Below are 18452 nucleotides of genomic sequence, written 5' to 3'. Positions count from 1 at the left end.
TCAGGTGTATGCATCGTATATGCACTCACCATTAATCTGTGAAGTAACCTTTTTCTTTTTGTTTTTTAATTATTTGTTTTGGATAACGCAGTGAACCTCTTCTCTAACAAAATCTAGAATCTTGACAATAACCACTTTATGTGTGTTGTTTTATCCCCCTGTCCCCCTTCACTGGAAGTAATCTTTAGCCCACATCTTGTATTTAAAGTTTTTTTCTTTCTTCTTTCCTCTCTTTCTCTCTCAGTCAGTCAGTCAGTCTGTCTGTCTTAAGAATCTAGGTGTATTTGATGTTTTTAACTTTCTATAGAAAATATATATCATGCTTTGTGGTTTTTTTTTTTTTTTTTGGACCTAAGTGATAATAACAGTGTTATTTTGCTAAAAATCAGCTACATTATTATCTTTCACTGTGGTTTATTCTTCTGATTCTTATGTAATATTGTGTAGATCTACCAAAGTTAATTTGTCCACTCTTCTGTTGATGAGAATTTGAGTTGTTTCCAGGTTGTTGCTGGTGTGAAGAACATGAGATGTTCTTTCACATGTTTCTTGTTATATGTATAGATGCTCATGGTTTTCTCTTTTGTATTTACCTAAGAGTTTAATAGCTGGGTCATAGGTATGTGAATGTTCAATTACAGGACATAATACTGTGCTCATTTATTTAGTGGTTGTACCAGTTTGCACTTTGTGTTTCCAACAACAACACAGGAGAGCTCTGGACCATTGCTCCTCCAACATTTTGGGACTTAATTTTTGTTGGTAGAATGGCTGGAATTGGTATATTGTGTGGTCTTGATCACCAGTGATGTTGAACATCTTTTCATAAATTTATGAAGATGTTTTTCTTCTGTCTGATCATATCTTACCTATTTTATGTTGAGTTATCTATTGCATGTAACTTAGTTTTTCCCTCTAGAAGCTTTAGAATTTTCTCTGCCTTTAAAATTAAAATCACTGTACTGTGATTAGGTTTGGGTTTTCCCCTCCTCTCAGCATGCTTTCTCAGTCAGAGGTCATTTGTTTTCTTTTATTTCCTAGAATTTAAAAAAAAAAAAACTTTTGTTCTAACTCATTTGTGTGTTGAGTGTACATATATGTGTATATATATGTGTATATTCCTGATGTTAGCTGTTTACCAGCTCTGTGTGTCTCCCAGTTTACAATTTGTTTCTGTTTTCCTTCAGCTGTTTTTTGATGAATATAAACTTTTAAATTTAGTAAGCCAAATTTATTGGTTTTTCTTTTTTTTGGGGGTAGTTAATTCTTTTGAGTCTTAAATATTTTCCTGCAGTAAGATCTAAAAGATTAACTGTATCTTCTACTAAGAGTTTTAAAGCTTGGTTTTTGATGTTTTTGTCTTTAATCCATTTGGAGTTGATTTTTTTGTATACAGTGGTAAGTAGGGATCTAATTTTATCTTTTTTCCCGTATGGATTGCCATTTTGTTTCCAGTTCCATTTAATCAACAGTCTCCTTGCTCAGTGACCTGATGTATTACTTCTGTTGTATATCAAAGTTTGACTCAAAAATATGTCTGTGTGCTCTCTGTTCTAGTCTCTTGATCTTTATTCCAGTCTGTTTATCAGTTTATCTGTTCTTATGCCAAATGCTATCATACTGAAATAATACAGACTTTTTACCACAATAATATACCAGGCAAACTGAGAAGTGATCACCCTACTTGTGGACCATTCTAAAGAATTTTGGTTTTATAGTGTTTATGATGGGAAGTTATTGACGAATTTGAGCTATATATTCTAACTTGTGTTTTGAAGATCACACTGGTGCAAGATGGATGGGGAAGGGAGGACCATCCAAGAGGTGGAGGCACAGGGACCAGTTAGGAGGATATTGTCAGAGTTAAGCTGAGAGGTGATAGTGGTTTTGGTAGTGCAGAGATGGCGAGACGTGGATGTATTTGAGATGAAGGTTGAACCAGTAGAACTTTCTGTTGTGATAAGTGAGAGAAAGCTAGGACTCAGTGCAGTGTGTTTGGGGATTCTACAGCTGGGTGGATGGGAATGTCATTCCTGAGTTGGAGAATTCTGGGAAAGGGGCAGTTGGTAAGGTTATAAGCTTTCAGAGGAATTATAGTGCCATTTTTAATTTGCTTGTGCTTGGAAATAGCTTTATGGGTACGAATGTTTTATAGCTCACTCATGCTCTTTTCCCTCCAAATAGGTGACTCTCTTCTGAAAAGCACAACCAGATCTCTTCTGGAATTCAACACAACAGTGAGCTGTGAGCAGCAAAGTGCAGGTCACAGAATCCAGAGTAGCATCACCTTCTTGTGTGGGAAAACCTTGGTGAGTGAATCCACACAGAGTCACTTTACAGTCCTTCTTTTAAAAATGTTTGTCCCTGGGGTGTTCTTGCTGTAACGGTGTTCTAGGACAAGTGGGTAAAACTAAAAACACAAGCGAACCAATAAACAGAAACCCCAACCAAACTACCATCACCATTAAGAACCAGTAAGTAAACAAATCCTAAGCCTACAGTTATAACTTTCAAGTGAAACTTGAGCCACATCCTGTGTAAAACGACAATTTAAAGATTAGTGTGTTAAACTCAAAGCATAGTTTAATGTTTATGTTGCAGGCCTAATCTTTTTTTTTTTTTTTTTTCCTTTTGAAAGCATCTTCTCCCAGCATTTTATTTTGATAGTTTTTAGGGCAATGTGTTTGTTTTTAAAAATGTTTTTCCTCATTTATGTTAAATTGGATAGACTGACAGCTGTCTAGAAGAAGCCTTGGCCAGTAGGTAATAGGGTTCCCAACCTTTTGGGGATATTACTAGTGTTGAAATGGAACATAATTGTTTAAATCACAATGCTTGTTCTCATTCTCTGCACATTCTATGTGATTTCTTTAATTTTAATCGTTAGCATTTAGAAAGGGATTCTCAGTAAATGATCGCTACCTTTTAGGAAAAGCAATCTGTTTACAAATCCTATGAATGTTCTCTAATCAGAGTAAGAATCTACGTGTTTAGAAAAATCAGGTTGAGTGAAGCTCATGTGGCTACCAGATTGCTTTAAAATATCATTTTTAGAATTTGATGCTGTGGCTGTTGCATTTTCAGGCCATACTGTTTCATCTGAAGAACTTTAAAAATAGAACTTGTACTGTTAATTTTGGACCAGTCTATCAGTTTTACTATTGTCCCTGTTGAAACCTTGGGGGAAAAAATTTCGTTGGCAGTGCTCTGAAATCTGGAAGTCTAAGTTATAGAATAAGCTAGCTGCTGTTTTAATTTTAACTCATTTCCTTCAAGAATTCTGTGTTCACCGTACAAGAACCAGAATTCACAGAACTGGTTAAATCTGCACATGGGCGCATAGAGGTGAGTTTGCGCCGGGCGATAGCAGCCAGCAGCGCCGTGCCTAACCGGTCTGGAGAAGTTGCCGGGGTCACGGTCTGTCAAGTGCGGGGGCGTCTGACCGAGGCTGGTGCCTGAGCTCGGTCAGGTCCAGATGGGCCTCCTCCCTCGGTTTCCAGGAAGCATGAGGTCACATTTTCTGGCTTTGGCTTTCTTGGCGTTTGATTCAGAGAACATTTGGAGCTTGAGAGTAGAACGGCTGTGAGGATTACTTCCCATGAGTTTACTGTACTTGCATAGTTGGGGCAGTAGAACAGTTTTGGATCAGTTATAGCCAGATTCCAACGTGATTTTATGAAGCTTTTGTCTCCAAAGTTTTGGGTCTGGGAGCCTTTTCTTGATGTCCCCGTTTAGCTTAAACAGTTGTGTGTCATGCCCCACCCCCTCTGTCGCTAGTTTAAAAATTTTCTTTCATCTTTACTGTTTCTGACTTTAAAAAAGAACACGTTATGATATGCAGTATGCAAAATTATTTTTACTTTTTTTTAAAATTAGGGAACTCCTGAATTTGTAACTGCAACAGACTGTGTGCATTACTTTGAGTGGAGGACAACTGCAGCCTGCAAGAAAGACACATTTAAAGCAAATAAAGAGGTAACAAGGGCACTTCAAGGTCACGGGCTCGTGAAGTACATTCTGGGACCCTGAAGGTTTGAAGTACTGACACAAATGTTCTGGAGTAGAAATCTTTTTTGGTTTTCAGACTCCACTTGAGCAGAGATAACCATGTGATTTAATTGTTAAATTGTGCTGGCTGGTTCTTAGCTTTAGGACAGGGCATTTTAAACATCACAGGATGCACTGGAAACAGAATGGCTCACTCACGTAGAGCAGGTTCTTGGTTTCTGATGCTTTGCAGCTCAAGAACTCAGTAACAAGTTGAGGTTGGGTTTAGATTATTAACTCTGCCTGTGGACACCGTCTCCTTAGCCTCGGGGTGGCTTCTGCATGCCTTGTGGATCCCAGCCAGGTGTGCTGAGCCCTCCAGTTCTGGTCGTTGACGAAGCACCCTCTTCCCTGGAGCCTCTGATGTTGGCTCTGCTGTGTGACTGTCCCTGGCGTGGCGGGGGCTGAAGGCATTCTGCCTGCCACTCCTCCTCTCCCACCATTTACAAAAAATTTTTTTTTTACCTTTTCCTTTTTTTTGGTGTCTGGGGTTAATCAGGTTTATTTATTTTTTAAATGGTCGTATAGGGGATTGAACCCAGGACCTTGTGCATGCTAGGCATTCGTTCTACCCTTGAGTTACACCCTCCCCTTAGCTCTTCTGTTCTGAAGGGTTGAGTCCAAAGACTCTCTTAGAAACTAGGAACTGACAAATGGGAGTAATCAGTCCTTTGCACTGATGGCCTAATGCAGTGTCATTTAAGAAGGGCAAAAAGAGATGTTTGTTTTTAAAAAATGAAAGCAAATTAAGCTACTAAGCTATTACTGATTCTTCGGATGTGGCAATCTACAAAAGAAAAAAGACAGTCAAAATGCTGCCTCTCTGAAGACTGCAAGGATTGCTCAATGGGAAAAAAGTTCAAAGTGTGGAAAGAAAGAAGACCTAGTGAAATGACACCGATACTGTAGGAGATGGTGTCGAATTTAACTTTGCATTTTAGACCTTAGGTTAAATTGTTTGCCAGTTTACAACAGGAAAGTAACTGTTTGCAATATAATGGCAGGAAAAGCATCTTGGAATCACAGTGTGCTCTCCTCAGAGACCCCAGGCCTTCCGGGCCCTTTGGAGGTTCCCTTGGGCTCTGATTCTCCGAGAATTGAACCCATTTTTCCTGTTTTAACTGGGTGTCCTCTTACCTTGCTTTGCTGAGCTAACTGACCGTTGTCTCCCACCACTGAGGGAATAATGGCTTCCCAAAAGAAAGAAAGGAATGGTGAATTGTTTTCAATTTTTCTCTGTGTTGTAGGTCAGAAACTACATCCTGTGTTTGTGCAGCCTCACGACTAAGAATGGTTCTTTACATTTTTATAGGATTGTAAAAAAGCAAAGAAGAATACATAGCAGAGACCTATGTCACTCATGGAGCCTAAAATGTTTGCAGAACAAGTGTGCTGACCCTTGGTCTGAGTCGTTTTGAGTGCTGGGGAGGAGATGCAGTCCGTGTTTTTCTCAAAAGTGACAGCATTTAACTTGTCTTAGAAGCTGATCTAAAGATGCAGGAGGAATGTTGGTTTGTTCCCAGTCATCGTTTCTTTAAGCCTGGTTGGCAGCTGGGCTGTATTCATGCAGTTTTCATTTATTGAGGGCCTGTTGCAGGCTAAGCAGTAGGAATTTCATTACATTTTGAAGGAGTTATTGCATTCAGGGAGCCCACAGACAGAAGTGTGGAGGGCATGTCTCTGCCTTAGGTGTAGACAGATGACAGCATGATGGCTGTTTAAAAAAAACCCCAAAAAACAGTGTTCTCACCGCTAGCAAATCGTAACAAATTCCCCTTTTTGTCTTCAGTGAGATTTGATTACACCTTACAGGCTATGATATAACTTCAAAAATTATGTTAAATGTACATCTGTGAAACACTCATCAGTCCTTTAAAAATAGAAAAAAATTCAGATTTGGTTTAGTGCCAGTGTGGTCTTGATTTCCACACCTCACTGACATCCCCTCATTTCTTTGGTTAGTTTTGGTTTGTCAGATGGAGAATGATTTGATGGGCAGAGGTCATGGTGGTTCCAAAAAGTGCCTTCTAAACCCATCAGTATAGCACTTGTTCAGTGGATTGTCTGAGATCATAATTTCTGGAAAACATTGTGGACCTATGTCTCCTACCATTCTGCTCTCAGGAACACACAGAATTCAGAACTGGCACGCTAGCTGTCTTAGGAGAGTTACATAAGTACGGTTAATGTACATACGACGCGAACAAGGGTGACTCAGTGTGCGGTGCGTGGAGCTGGCAACGGGCTCCTTCCCCGGCTGCTACTTTCCTGCTCTCATGAATGTCTCCATTGCTCTGCTCAGTGGAGCAGGAAGTGGGAGGACTTCCCCCAGGAGCCTTGACTGTTTTTCCGACGCACGCGCCAGTTCTGTGGGGCGCTGTGCTGGGCGCGTCTTCTGTTCCTTCCTGGAGGAGAGAGGCAGCCAGAAGTTGCTCACGGCCTTGAGCCCGGGGTCGGCCTTGAGCCTGGGGTTGTGAGCTTGGCCAGTTGGAATCCCCCAAGCCTTCTGGTACAGTTGAGCTCCTTTGAGGATTGTGAGTCCTTTCAGACATGGCCCCTGTTGTCCCCCTGCCATGCGCCATCCTGCTCTCTGTTCTTTCATTTTGTATCTAGAGTGTTGTTTCTTGTCTCTGTTCACCCATTTAGCCGAATTGCTCCCCCCTCGAGTTAGTGTTCCTGCATCATCTTGCTGGGGGGATGACAGGCCTTAGACTCAAGTTGCAGACACCGGTTACTTTCACCGGTGCCTCCCCGCGGTCCGCAGGAGTCCTTTTCTTGTATTCTGAGTGCCTTTCTGCAGGATGTAGTGCTTGGCGTGGGGCCTGGCCTTCTGAATTCACCTGGTCTGTGCCGGTGCCCGCCCTCCTCAGTCGGTCAGCGTAGCAGGTGATGGGAGACTTTGCTTTAAGGGTCTGGTTGAAATGAGTTTAGGTGCCCCACGTCGCCCCTGGCTACCAGGGGGTGCAAGTTCTTTGATTTAATCCATTAGTTCTCTGCAAACTGGACAGGGAAAGGGGTTAGTGGATCAGAGCAGTCCTGCAGGCTTGATAGCATCTTTTAAAAAACGTTTAAAAGCTAAACATTAACATTAAGCAATTAACTTTTGTAAATAGACCTGCCTGTGAATAGTTTCAGTCTAAAATAGTTTCAGTCTACATAATTTAGAAAAATTATCCATAGAAAGTGATGAGGCAAACTACTTTGAAAGGATGGCGGAGAACATGAGTTTTCAGAATATTCTTTGGCTGAGATGATTAAAATGATACAGTGCATTATTTTGGAGGCTAGACTTGGGAGGTGTTGCAGATAAAGACATAGCAGCAGATGGTGTTGACTAGGGGACCCAGGTCTTGACTGAGGGTCCATCTCTGGCCTTGAATGCTTTTCCTTCAGAATTTGGTGAGACTTTCAAAGCACAGGGTCTTGCCGGCTGTAATGGGTTATTTGACATTCCCTCCCCGCTTTTTTCCTCTAGCTTTATTGAGGTATAACTGACAAATAAAATTGCATATATTTAAAGTGTACAATGTAATGATTTAATATACTCGTTGACTCTTTAAAAATAAGAGGCCATTAATTAGTTCATAGAGATGAGAGAGTCGTCATAAATTAGACTCCAGTAAGAGTGGGTTAGATGCCCAGGGGAGGAACTTGTCCTCACGTGTCAGAAAAGAGGTGTTTAACAGGCCCCTGTTGGTTTCTGGGTGCTGTCCCCAGCCTTGCTTGGGGCTACATCTGTGACAGAGGCCCTTCCTCTCTTCTAGGTGCCGTGCTACGCATTTGATAGAGAGCTCAAGAAGCATGATTTAAACCCACTGATCAAGATCAGCGGTGCCTACTTGGTGGATGACTCTGACCCGGACACCTCTCTGTTCATCAACGTTTGCAGAGACATAGGTCTGAATCTGTGGGCAGTGAGGAGGGTGGTGGTGAAGGATTTCTTCGAAGGCTTCAGTATATTTGCCTGTCCACATTCCTGTTTGGATGTCCGTGTCACTGATGGGGCTGTCTAAGAGAGCTTTTGTCCCCAGGGATGTTCTCTGTGCACAGCTCCTCACTTTTGCAAATTTTGATTCCATCACAAAGTCTCCAAACCATCGGTCCATCCCAGCGTGTTCTCTCTGCCAGGTGCTTTGGGTTTCAGGATTCTCAAGCAAATCTTCCTACTAATGAGATGAGGGAAAATGGACTGATTTGGGGGAACTGGGGGTGCTGAGAGCTGCTGGGGCAGAGTAGGGGCAGAGAAGGCGTGGTAACCCTCCCCTTCATCAACGATCAGACTTTAATTAAATAAAGCCCAGGCGAGGTGGTGGAACTGTTATTTCCAATCCTGTTACATGGTGGGCACTGACTTGGGCACTGGGCTGTAGCACTCAGTGCGTGGGGGTTCTGCTCTCCTGGGGAAGGTGCATAGTAAGTAAGCCCCGTAATGTATAAGATATCAGATGAAGATATAAGTCATCGTGTAAAGAGAAACACAGCTGTAGTAATCATGGCCATTGCTGCCGGCAGTCTGTACAGTCTGGCTGTTACTCTAGGCACATCTAGTTTCTTTTCTTTGCTCCTCCCCAAGCCTGTGAGGTAGGTAGCACACAAGCCATTGGGTCCATCGGTAATTTGACCAAAGTCATAGAGACAGTAAATGGAGCTAAGATTTGAACCCAGAGCTGTGTGTGGGTTCTTTCCATGAATCTACTCATCTTCCCACTAGTCCAGTCCATGGAGTGCCTAGTCTATTTATAGCTTGAAAGTGGGCAATACTGGGGTTCCTGTAAGTCTAGGAGAAGGGGGTACATCATCCCTTCACTCACCTCTTATGTAGGCACAGGGCAAGCATCTTCCCATTGCTTGGTGACTTCCCGGCTGCCCTGCAGGGTGGGAGTGCTGATCTCATCCTGAGCGGTCATTGACTTGCGCAGGGTCTCGAACTGGGATGTGATCCTAGTCTGTTTTGTTTCCAAACTTCTACTACCTTATGTTAGTTATGGAGACTTTAAAAAAAATTGATCATGTTTTAAAGGAACCTTGGACCTAAGGGTAAGCTTGGTTACTGCGCCGGATGCATGGTCTGATTCAATGTCACACGTCACCTTTTGCAGACTCACTACGGGACTCCAGTCCGCAGTTGCGTGCCTGTCCCCCCGGCACTGCCGCCTGCCTGGTGCGAGGGGGCCAGGGCTTCGACGTCGGCCGGCCCAAGGAGGGACTGCAGCTCCTGAGCAATGACAGGTCGGTGTGCTGCTGGCGTGCCATCTCTGGCAGGAACTCGCTTTTCGGGGAGTTGCGAGAATATCCCTTTACAACAGGGCTTGAGAGAGTACGTGCAAAATTACTGCTTCCCATATGCTCATAAAGTTCTTTGTTAGTCATGACTTGAGTCACATGCGCTGGCTTGTTGACCTTCTAATCACTTGTCTCTTAGAGCAGGAAAATGTGTATCATGAGCTAGCTCGTGCCTACACGTGCATCCACTTCGTGTACACCTCCCTTAAGGTGTGTTCTGACGGTTTCCCTGCTTCGCCATCCGTGACATTGGTTTTATGTCTAAGGTTATCTGTTATTTAAAAACATGGTCCTGGGCGGGCGAGCGGCAGGAGGGCCACTTTGCAGGCACCCTTCTGGGTGCAGAGTTTGCCTCCCTAACTGGGATACGCAGGCCCCCAGTTCCCAGTGACCGTGGTTCGTTTCTCCTAAAAAGCGGTGCCGGTTGCACGTGCGCCTCTCCTGTTCATGTGTCTGACTCGGCAGAGATGTCCTTCTCCAGTGTGTCACATGTGACCACGTCCTGAACTTGGGTCAGGGATTTTGATTTTTCTCCCCGTTCCTGGAGCCTTTGGCAAGTACCTGCTGTAGTCTGGAGCTGGTGGCGCTTCCCTGTGTGCAGTTATAGGTCTCACTTCTGTCCCCAGGAAACGCTGGAGCATAAGCGCAATTTAAAGGTGTTTGGGAGATATCTGCACATGGGTCTGTGTTCATTGCCGTGGCCGCCGAGCCAAGTACCGCAGACGGGTGGTTCAACACCGGAAACTTGTTTCCTCTCAGTGTTGGAGGCTAAGGTGTCAGCAGGGTGGGTTCTCCTGAGACCTTCGCCCTCGGCCTGTAGACAGCCGCCTTCTCCCCTGTCTTCTCACGGCCTCGCCTCTGTGTCTGGGTCCTGATCTCCTCTAGTAAGGACACTAGTATCTGTTGAGGGCCCACTCTGATGACCTCATTTTAGCTTAATCACCTCTTCAGTGGCCCTGTTTCTAAGTACAACCATGCGTGGAGCTGCTGGGGGTGGTTAGGGCTTCAACATGCGAATTTTGTGGGCACACAGTTCGGTCTCTTGCATTGTCCTGTGTGATGAAAGGGTGATTCTTCATCCTGGGAGGGCTCGAGAGGAAGTGTGGACATCGAGCAAAGGCCTGAGCTTGTCTTCAGAGAAGAGGAAGGTCATCTGCTCTCTGTGGTTCTGTGGCCAGCACACCAGGAGCCGAGCCCGTGCCCCACAGCGAGACCAGGACCCCCTCTCGCGGCTCCAGGCTTTTCCCAGCTCCCCGCAGCCGAGGCCCTGCCACTGGGCTCGCTTCAGTTTCATTCCAAAAAAAAAGACCTTTGGCTTGCGCTTAGGAGTTGTGTTTAGAGAGGAAGTGGTCGAGCAGCTTTGCGGCTGACGTGCGCTAGGCCTGCTCAGCTTGTTTGTTTTGTTTTGTTAGATCCTTTTTGGTTGTGTTTGTTTGTTGTACTCAGACAGCTTTTCTTAGTATTCAGGTTTACATATTGGTTGTTTTACTTATTTTTTTAAGAAAATAGCACTCACTGACGTTGACTTAAGAAAAAAAATTTTTAGAATGACAATAAAGTTAAATTACTCTGTCCTGTGGCTTCTTTTATATTTTGATCTTTCTTCTGTTAACCCTCCTTCCCCAAAGGGTGTGCTGAGTGCTCAGGGCAACAGGTCACTCTGAACGTGATTTGCACTTTTATAACACCCTTTCCTCCACGTGTCTCCCGCAGGCTTGTCCTGAGCTACGTCAGGGAAGAGGCAATCCAGCCAGACTTTTGTGACGGTCACAGCCCGGCGGTGACTATTACATTTGTCTGCCCATCGGAGCGCAGAGAGGTGAGGGCCTGGTCTTGGGCGACCTCCCCGCAGTGGAGGGGCGGCAGGGCTGGGGGTGCAGCCGGGCGGTGGGGCCGGGTGTGGGGGATGCCGGGGGAGCTGGAAGACATGCTTCCTGGGCTGGTCCTGGGCCCCCCTGTGAGGCTTGGGGTGGGTGGGGGGACAGCTTGCTGTTTGATTTTCCTCAGCCACCCGGAGGGGCCCTACCCCTGCTGATAGGATGGTGTTCTGCTCAGGTGGTGTGTGAGTGATTGTAAGTGATTCATGGACAGAGTTAAAACCTTTTTATAGTTATGCTGATTTGAATGAGTTATTTGAGAAACCATCCGTAGAATCCTGAACCTGTGATTTCATGGCTCTGAATTGCTTAGGATGAGACAAGTTAAAAATAGCGCACTGGTTTATAGAAACGTAGTAAGAAACGGGTGGTACAGATGGTGTGTATACCGGGCAGAAATTGGGCAGGCCGGCGACGGAAGTGGGGGTGGATGCCGGTGTCAGAGATGACAGGGTTCCTACATCTCATGGAGGAGGTCCACTTCGCCTGCCCGCCCTCCCTTCCCACACTCTCGGGCAGATGAATGCCCTGCCCCCTGGCTGTTCACTCAGTTCTCAGGCAGCTGTGCACTCCTTGAGGGTAGGGCCCGAGTCTGGCGTGCCCCTGGGCCCCGTGCCCAGCTGTGGTGCACATGCCGCTTCTGTGTAAGTGTCTCAGCAGATGCGGTTCGAGGGAGACATTCTCCAGGGAGGAAGGGTGGGCTTTCCTGCAATTTATTTCTGCCTTCTCCTAATAGAATGAAGTAGGAGGAACTGAATTCTTTTGCCAAAGAATGTCCTCCCTTCCCTGCCCCCCAAGCAAACATGGAATTTGCTCTGGTTTCTGGCTACTGGCCTGTTTTATGTCTAGGGGTGGGGGTGGGGGTGGGGGACAAAAGTACAGTGCAGGCCGGCTTTCGTTTTTATGTCCCTAGACTTCCAGGGCCACGTGGTGTAAGTGGAGCGAAGGCCCGATTGACCAGTAGTCGAATGTGAATCTGAGTCTTTTAAGCCTGATGAGATGGCTCTAAGCTGGCAGTGGTTCTAGTGTTTCCCTTTCTTATTTGTGCCATGTCCAGTGAGAATCATCTCACCCAGTCACAGCGAGGAGGATTGGGGGCTTCCCTCGTTCTTCTCCGGGGTCTGCGAGGCGCTCACGGGGGTTAGAGGGGGAGGCCAGGGTGTTCTCGGTGGACCTAGTGGTTCTGTTTTCAGCCTGACTGTTCCTGGGGCAGAACTTGGGTGCCGTGTGCTTGGATACCTTAATGCTTGAAGGTTTTATTGAAGCATTTCTGCTGGCTTATTGAATGCTTTTAGGAGCTGAAACTTTAGTAAACGTTCACCTTGTCATATAGATCTTTAAAAATTTTATTGACATACTTTGAAAATTCAACTGTTTTAAGTACAACTTACTGGTTATCAGTATATTAACAGAATTGCACAATCATTGCCACAGTCTGCGTTAGAACATTTCCATCAACCCGGAGAAACCTTGGGCCCAGTTGCGCTCACTCCCCTTTCCCCCTGAGCCCTGGTGACCATGAGCTTCCTTTCTCTCTCTGCATCTGCCTTGCCTGACGTCTCCCTTAAGTGGAATCACACACTATGTGGCCTTTGGTGTTCTGCCCCTCACCCAGCACTTGGACCACATCCCTGTATGTATGTCAGACTGCCCTGAGATGAGGGGTTAAAGCATCAATTTGGAGTCACCAGTTGGAGCTGGACTTGTAACTCTGCAACTTAATAATCACGTGACCTGTTATTTGGTAAATCTGGCCCTTAGGACTGCCTGGCACGTTGCAGGTGCTCAGTCAACGTTTGCAGAGTGAGGGGGCCTGGAAGTAGCACAGCTGTTCGTCCTGATACTAAGACCAGTAAAGCGTTTCTCCCAAGGAAGTTTAGAAAGATGACACTGTACCCCAGTGAACAGCGACCTCATAGCATCCTTCCCAGAATCCGGGTTTGTGGTGGGTGACGCCCTGGCTTCACCTGGGGGCTGGAACAGGTGAGGTGTGCCCAAGACCCCTCTGACAGTCTTAGGAAAGGGGTTGAGGACTGTCTCCGCAGATGCACACGTGCGCAGTGATTGCCACTCACCTTGGGGCTGCGTGTGGCCCAGGCTCAGCAGCACCTCTGACTGACAGGGTGAATGGAGCACGTGCCCGTCACAAGAGGGCATGGTGGTCATGTGACACTGGTTCCGGGTGGGCTCACGGGCTGAATTGCCTGTGACTCTGAAAGTGACCAGAGGAGCTGGGAGGAAATGGAGTGGTTGTAGGTCAAATAGTGGAAATCTGCTGAGAGCAGTGCTGATTCAGAAACAAGAACAGAAACACGTCGAAACCCAACAACATACTTTTGAGCTTTTCAGAAGCATAGGACATCGGCCTTTAAACTGCGTGAAAAAAAATTACTTTTGCTTCTTTCAAACCGTCTTTACTAGGGCACCCTTCCCAAGCTCACAGCGAAATCCAACTGCCGCTATGAAATCGAGTGGGTCACGGAGTACGCCTGCCACAGGGATTATCTGGAAAGTAGGAGCTGCTCTCTGAGCAGTGAGCAGCACGACATCGCCATCAACCTCCAGCCACTTGTCCAGGACGGGGGTGAGGCGGGGCCTGGGGGCCGAGAAGTGGGAGCGGGGCTGGGAGCCCCGGGGTGAGCTCCCCTGCCAGGGGCCGGGTGTTATTGGTTTGAGTAAAGACGTGCTGGGACTTTGTCCCACCCGGGCTTGTAACGAGGCTTCCTCTGGTTTATCGCCGTTTCCTTAGCTTCAAGCTCCCCACACTACACTTCAGATGGAGAAGAATATGTTTTTTATTTGAATATCTGTGGAGGAACCGAAGCACAGGTCTGTAATAAGAAGGATGCTGCTGTTTGCCAAGTGAAAAAGTCAGATTCCACTCAAGCCAAAGTGGCAGGAAATCTCCAGAATCAAACCCTCCGGTGGGTACCGCCTTCGCATCACTTTGAAGTGCCTTGTGTGTCTTCCTGTGAAACCTCCCCTTGTCTGCCTCTTCCTCGCGTTTTGCACAAAGTGCAGGACATCAGCTTAGCCTGCACGCTTTCCTGCTTGACTCGGGCATGTTGCCGTCTGCCCCTGAGCAGGTGGATGCTTTCCTGGGCTTCACCGTCAGGGAGTTCTGTTCATACCATTTGCTTTATGTTGTTTGTAAGGAGCCACACTGTAGGAAGATTATTTAATCGCTTTATTTGGCTTTTGTAATCCTAAGATTTATGTTTCTGAGGAGTTTTGATTTTTTGTTGTTACTGTTTTTCCTTTGGCGGTTTGAGAATCTGAAACACCATTGGCATTCCCCAAAGTTTTTTTGTTTTTTTTTTCTTTTTTGGGGGAGGGAGGGTAATCAGGTTTATTTTTTTTACTTACCTGTTTATTTTTAAGGGAGGTCCTGGAGATTGAACCCAGGACCTCGTGCATGCTAAACACACACTCTACCACTGAGCTACACCCTCCTCCTGCAACAAAAGTTTTAAACAACGGGGAAAGCATTCATCACATTCTTGCGACCCTTACCTTGGTTGTTACATGCACAGAAGCGTTGCAAAAGCGTAGTTCTCTGAAAAAATAAGCGTTGTTCAGGACCCCTCAGGTGAGACGTCTTAGGGCAGTTGCTCGCAACGCTGTGTCTTCTTGGGCATCACTTATTTTGTACAAAATCCAAAAATGAGAGCAGAGGGGTCTTTGTGCTCAGAGTAAAACCTTCAGTGCTTTCTTCCAGCCAGTTCTTACTTTGAAACAAGGGGATGACAAGCCCCGCACATTTGGAACTCATTTCCTTGAGAGAATTCTTTCCCAGCTGGCGGGAGAGCTTGCTGTTTTCTGTCAGTGCTGATTTGTGGACGGTGCGCAAAAGACTTAATATAGACATGTTTAAAAATTCAAGTTTCTTGGTTCTACCAAATGTTTGTGTGCGTGTTAAAAAATCCAGGTACTCCGACGGAGACCTCACCTTGATCTACTTTGGAGGTGACGAGTGCAGCTCTGGCTTCCAGCGCATGAGCGTCATCAACTTCGAGTGCAGTCAGTCTGCAGGTGAGCGGGCCCTGGGCTTCACCACGTCTGCATGGATGAGCGCTGGGTGGAGAGGCCAAGTGTCCTCCTTCAGACTCGGCCACCTCCAGGTCCCAGCCTAGGTTCCTCTGTTGGAGCAGGCAGGAGAACCCCAGCTCCGCCCCACCCACGACACACACATCCTGTTTCCATTTTCCCCCGTGCTCTGTTTGTTTTGGGCATGGGCCCAGCACTGGCTTGCTGGGCAAGCGTTCTGTCCTGAGCCCTGGCTCTCACTGGAGCGCGTGCAGAGCCGGCAGGCCGCATTGAGTCACCAGCTCCAAGTGGGTTGTTGCTGAACAGCTCTTCTTTTAGGAGATGAGTTTCTAGGTGAGTCTTTTTGTAAATGGTGACTCCCCATTACAGCCTAGGCTTTGGGATCATGAGAGGTAACAGGGCAAGCTTAAACAAACGTTTGGTTTTCCTGAGCAGTGGGAGAAGTGGCCTTGAAGTTACGATGGCACTGGCATTGCAAAAAGCCAGGCTGCTGCCTGTGTCTCCAACGTTCTGGACTCGGGTTGCATCTGCAGGGATGCATGGGACCCCACTGTCATAAGAAAGCTGTCCCACCTGAGCACCTCCAAGTGGGGACCTCAGCTGCTCTGCAAGCTGGCCAAGCCTCCGCATGGGCTCGGTCCTGGAGCCGCCTGGGTCCAGCCCCGTTTGCATAGGCCTGCACAGCAGCCCCGCCCCTGAGGGTCTCCTGGCCCTTCCTGCTGTTTGTTTGGTGTGTTTCTGTGGTAGAGCTTTTGACCATCTGGTCACAGGGAAGCCTCCTTCATGATTCACTGAGGGGCCTGGGAGGGGCTGCTGTGCTTCAGGAGTGTATCTGTGACAGTGACAGTGGTCAGGAGAGGTGGTGACGAGCACCAGGCGCTGATAAGCAGCTTGGAGAGTAAGTGGAGAGTGACCTAAGGGCGCAGATGGAGGACCTTATGTCAGGATGTCCCGTTGACTCCTGTCATTTCTGTCTGTAGTCACCCTTGTTCACAGCTCTACTGTTACCTGCCAGCCCTCCTTGCTCCCCATCGTGCACTCCGGTGTGACGTTGGGTTCTGTTCACTGAACTTTTTGTGTTCTCAGTCGATTCATTCAACACACATTTTATTAACACCTGTTTGCTTCGACCCTCTGGGGCCTAAGGATGCTGAGATGATGGAGAGCCTCCATGCATTCATAGACCAGAAGCAGAGGGAGATCCGGAGAGTGATGACTGCGGTGCAGGCTGATGCAGGCTAGATGGAGCGCCCGGGCAGCAAGCACTGTCACTGGGTCTTTATCAGGAGGGAGACCCTGAGGTTGGTGGGTATCTGTAAGGGGCAGGCAGTTAGATGAGAGGAGGTGCTGCTTGGGTGAGCCCTGCAGGACAAGTAGGGGTAAACCAGGAGCAGAAGATGGGGACCTGTGGGCACTCGGCTTCCGGCAGAGGGAACAGCTCATGCAGAGGTGTGAACTGGGGAAGCTGTGAGCAGGTCAGAGCTATGGGTCCAGAACGTGGCTAACGATGACCCTAGAAAGGGGACTGGAGCCACATGGTGAAAAGCTTGTAGGTCCTGCAGAGGAGCTGGACTTGATGTAGAAATCCGTGCAAAGGGACTTTAACCAGGGGGTGGCCCGCGTCTGGCCTGGGTGTGGCCTTTGGGTATGTCTCCCTCTGGTTTGGGTGCCTCTGCCCTCCCCAGATTCTCCTTTCTTCCATCACCCTCACCTCTTCTAGGCTTGTAGGAGACCCTTTCTGAAGTCCACCTCTTCTGCTCTGTGTCCAATTCCGTGGAAAGGCCAGCCTCCTCCACATTCCAACTCCCCAGACCCTCCGACCCTCGGGCTGCCCCTGCGGGCTGGGCTGCCCTGCTGCTGCCCGTCTCCTTCCGCCCTGTTGTTAACCCTTTTGGCCCCGGTCTGTCTGCGATTTTTATAAATGACTTGGCCGAGGTCTTTGGGAATGTGCTGGTCTCATTTGGGCATGCTGGGAGGCTAGAATAATGATCCAGAGAGACCCCAGCAGACCCGAGGAGGGTACTGAGAAGACACGTGGTCAGGGACTCAGGGAAGAGGTATGGACGTCCAGGAGTGGTGCTGGAAAGCTAGAGCCCAGAAATGCTTGAGGCCATTTGTTTTTCCTTTTTTGCTTTTTATTATGAAAGTTCTCAGATATATAAATAATGAACATTACAGTGAAAACTTATGTGCCCACCACTCTAGGCTTAACGGTCATGAATGTTTTGCCAAATTTGCTCCATGTTTATCTCCTCCGTGTGTGTCGTTGATGGGTGATAACACACCACCCTGACTCTGAGAGAGGATGTACCTTTATGTGACCTCAGTGCCATCATCAGATAGGACAAAACTAACAGAGAGGCCCTCATACTGAAGACTCACATCTCTGTAGGCTCATTTCATTGTGATTGTGACTCGGAGACCAGACAGAGGTGGTAGGTATTTTGTGGGAGATTTCGAGCCTGCCCTCAGGCTGGAGTTGAACTATGAAATATTTGACTCCCTCCAGCTCTGTGATTCAGAGCAAACTGTATGCTAGATGTGCTATGTTGCCTGTATACTATGAAGTCATTTCATTATTAGTTTGTGCAAATTTAAATTTAGAGTTTTTAGAGAAAGCCCCTCGGTGGATTCTGTGTTCATTGGGTAAACGTAATAATGTAGTTTTGCATGTTGAATGGGTGTTAATTGAGGCTGTAGTATTGTGAACTGTGGTTTATAGTTCAACTTGGACCTCCAGCAATTATTTATGCTTATCAATCAAGGGTTTCATGCCTTTCAAGATACAAAGGTGCATGCATTTTTTTTCTATCCATGATATGTGTATTTTTTCATTTTAGTAATTTACATCTGGTTTGATATAAATTAAACGTATTGGTGGTGGTGATCCTGTCAGATAAGAACATTAGACCATTTTGGGGGGAGGAATGATAGGCCAGTGAACAACCATCCACAGATTTAAGTGGCTCCTTATTACATTTAATAATAAGTTATTTTCTTTAGTTCAGTGCAGGTCTTGAGGGGGCCCTGCTCCATGTTGTTGATGCAGGAAAAATGTGGGGTGAGAGGATGGCCGTGTCCCAGGTCTCGGTTGAGTCCCTGGGACGTGCCCCGCCAAGTGTGGGGCCTTGGCTTCACACAGCAAAGAATTCAAGACTGAGCCACAGTTGAGTAAAGGTAGGTTTATTCAGAGAGATG

At 46.7% G+C, this 18452-nt stretch overlaps 1 protein-coding gene across 1 annotated transcript in view; it reads left to right on the top strand.

The window, feature by feature from the left end:
- The window catches only part of IGF2R (insulin like growth factor 2 receptor), a 96027-nt gene that overhangs the window by 26107 nt on the left and 51468 nt on the right, over window positions 1-18452 (top strand). Inside the window, exons 3-10 of the mRNA XM_074368050.1 lie at window positions 2185-2309; window positions 3877-3975; window positions 7812-7944; window positions 9147-9276; window positions 11044-11149; window positions 13629-13791; window positions 13957-14131; window positions 15136-15239. Coding sequence (XP_074224151.1) covers window positions 2185-2309; window positions 3877-3975; window positions 7812-7944; window positions 9147-9276; window positions 11044-11149; window positions 13629-13791; window positions 13957-14131; window positions 15136-15239 — 1035 coding nt within the window. The remainder of the gene's footprint in view (window positions 1-2184; window positions 2310-3876; window positions 3976-7811; window positions 7945-9146; window positions 9277-11043; window positions 11150-13628; window positions 13792-13956; window positions 14132-15135; window positions 15240-18452) is intronic.

This window comes from Camelus bactrianus, chromosome 8 (genome assembly GCF_048773025.1).
Source record: "Camelus bactrianus isolate YW-2024 breed Bactrian camel chromosome 8, ASM4877302v1, whole genome shotgun sequence".
Lineage (NCBI taxonomy): Eukaryota > Metazoa > Chordata > Mammalia > Artiodactyla > Camelidae > Camelus > Camelus bactrianus.
The sequence above is the reverse complement of the archived record's forward strand: the minus strand, read 5'-3'. Positions and strand labels throughout refer to the sequence as shown.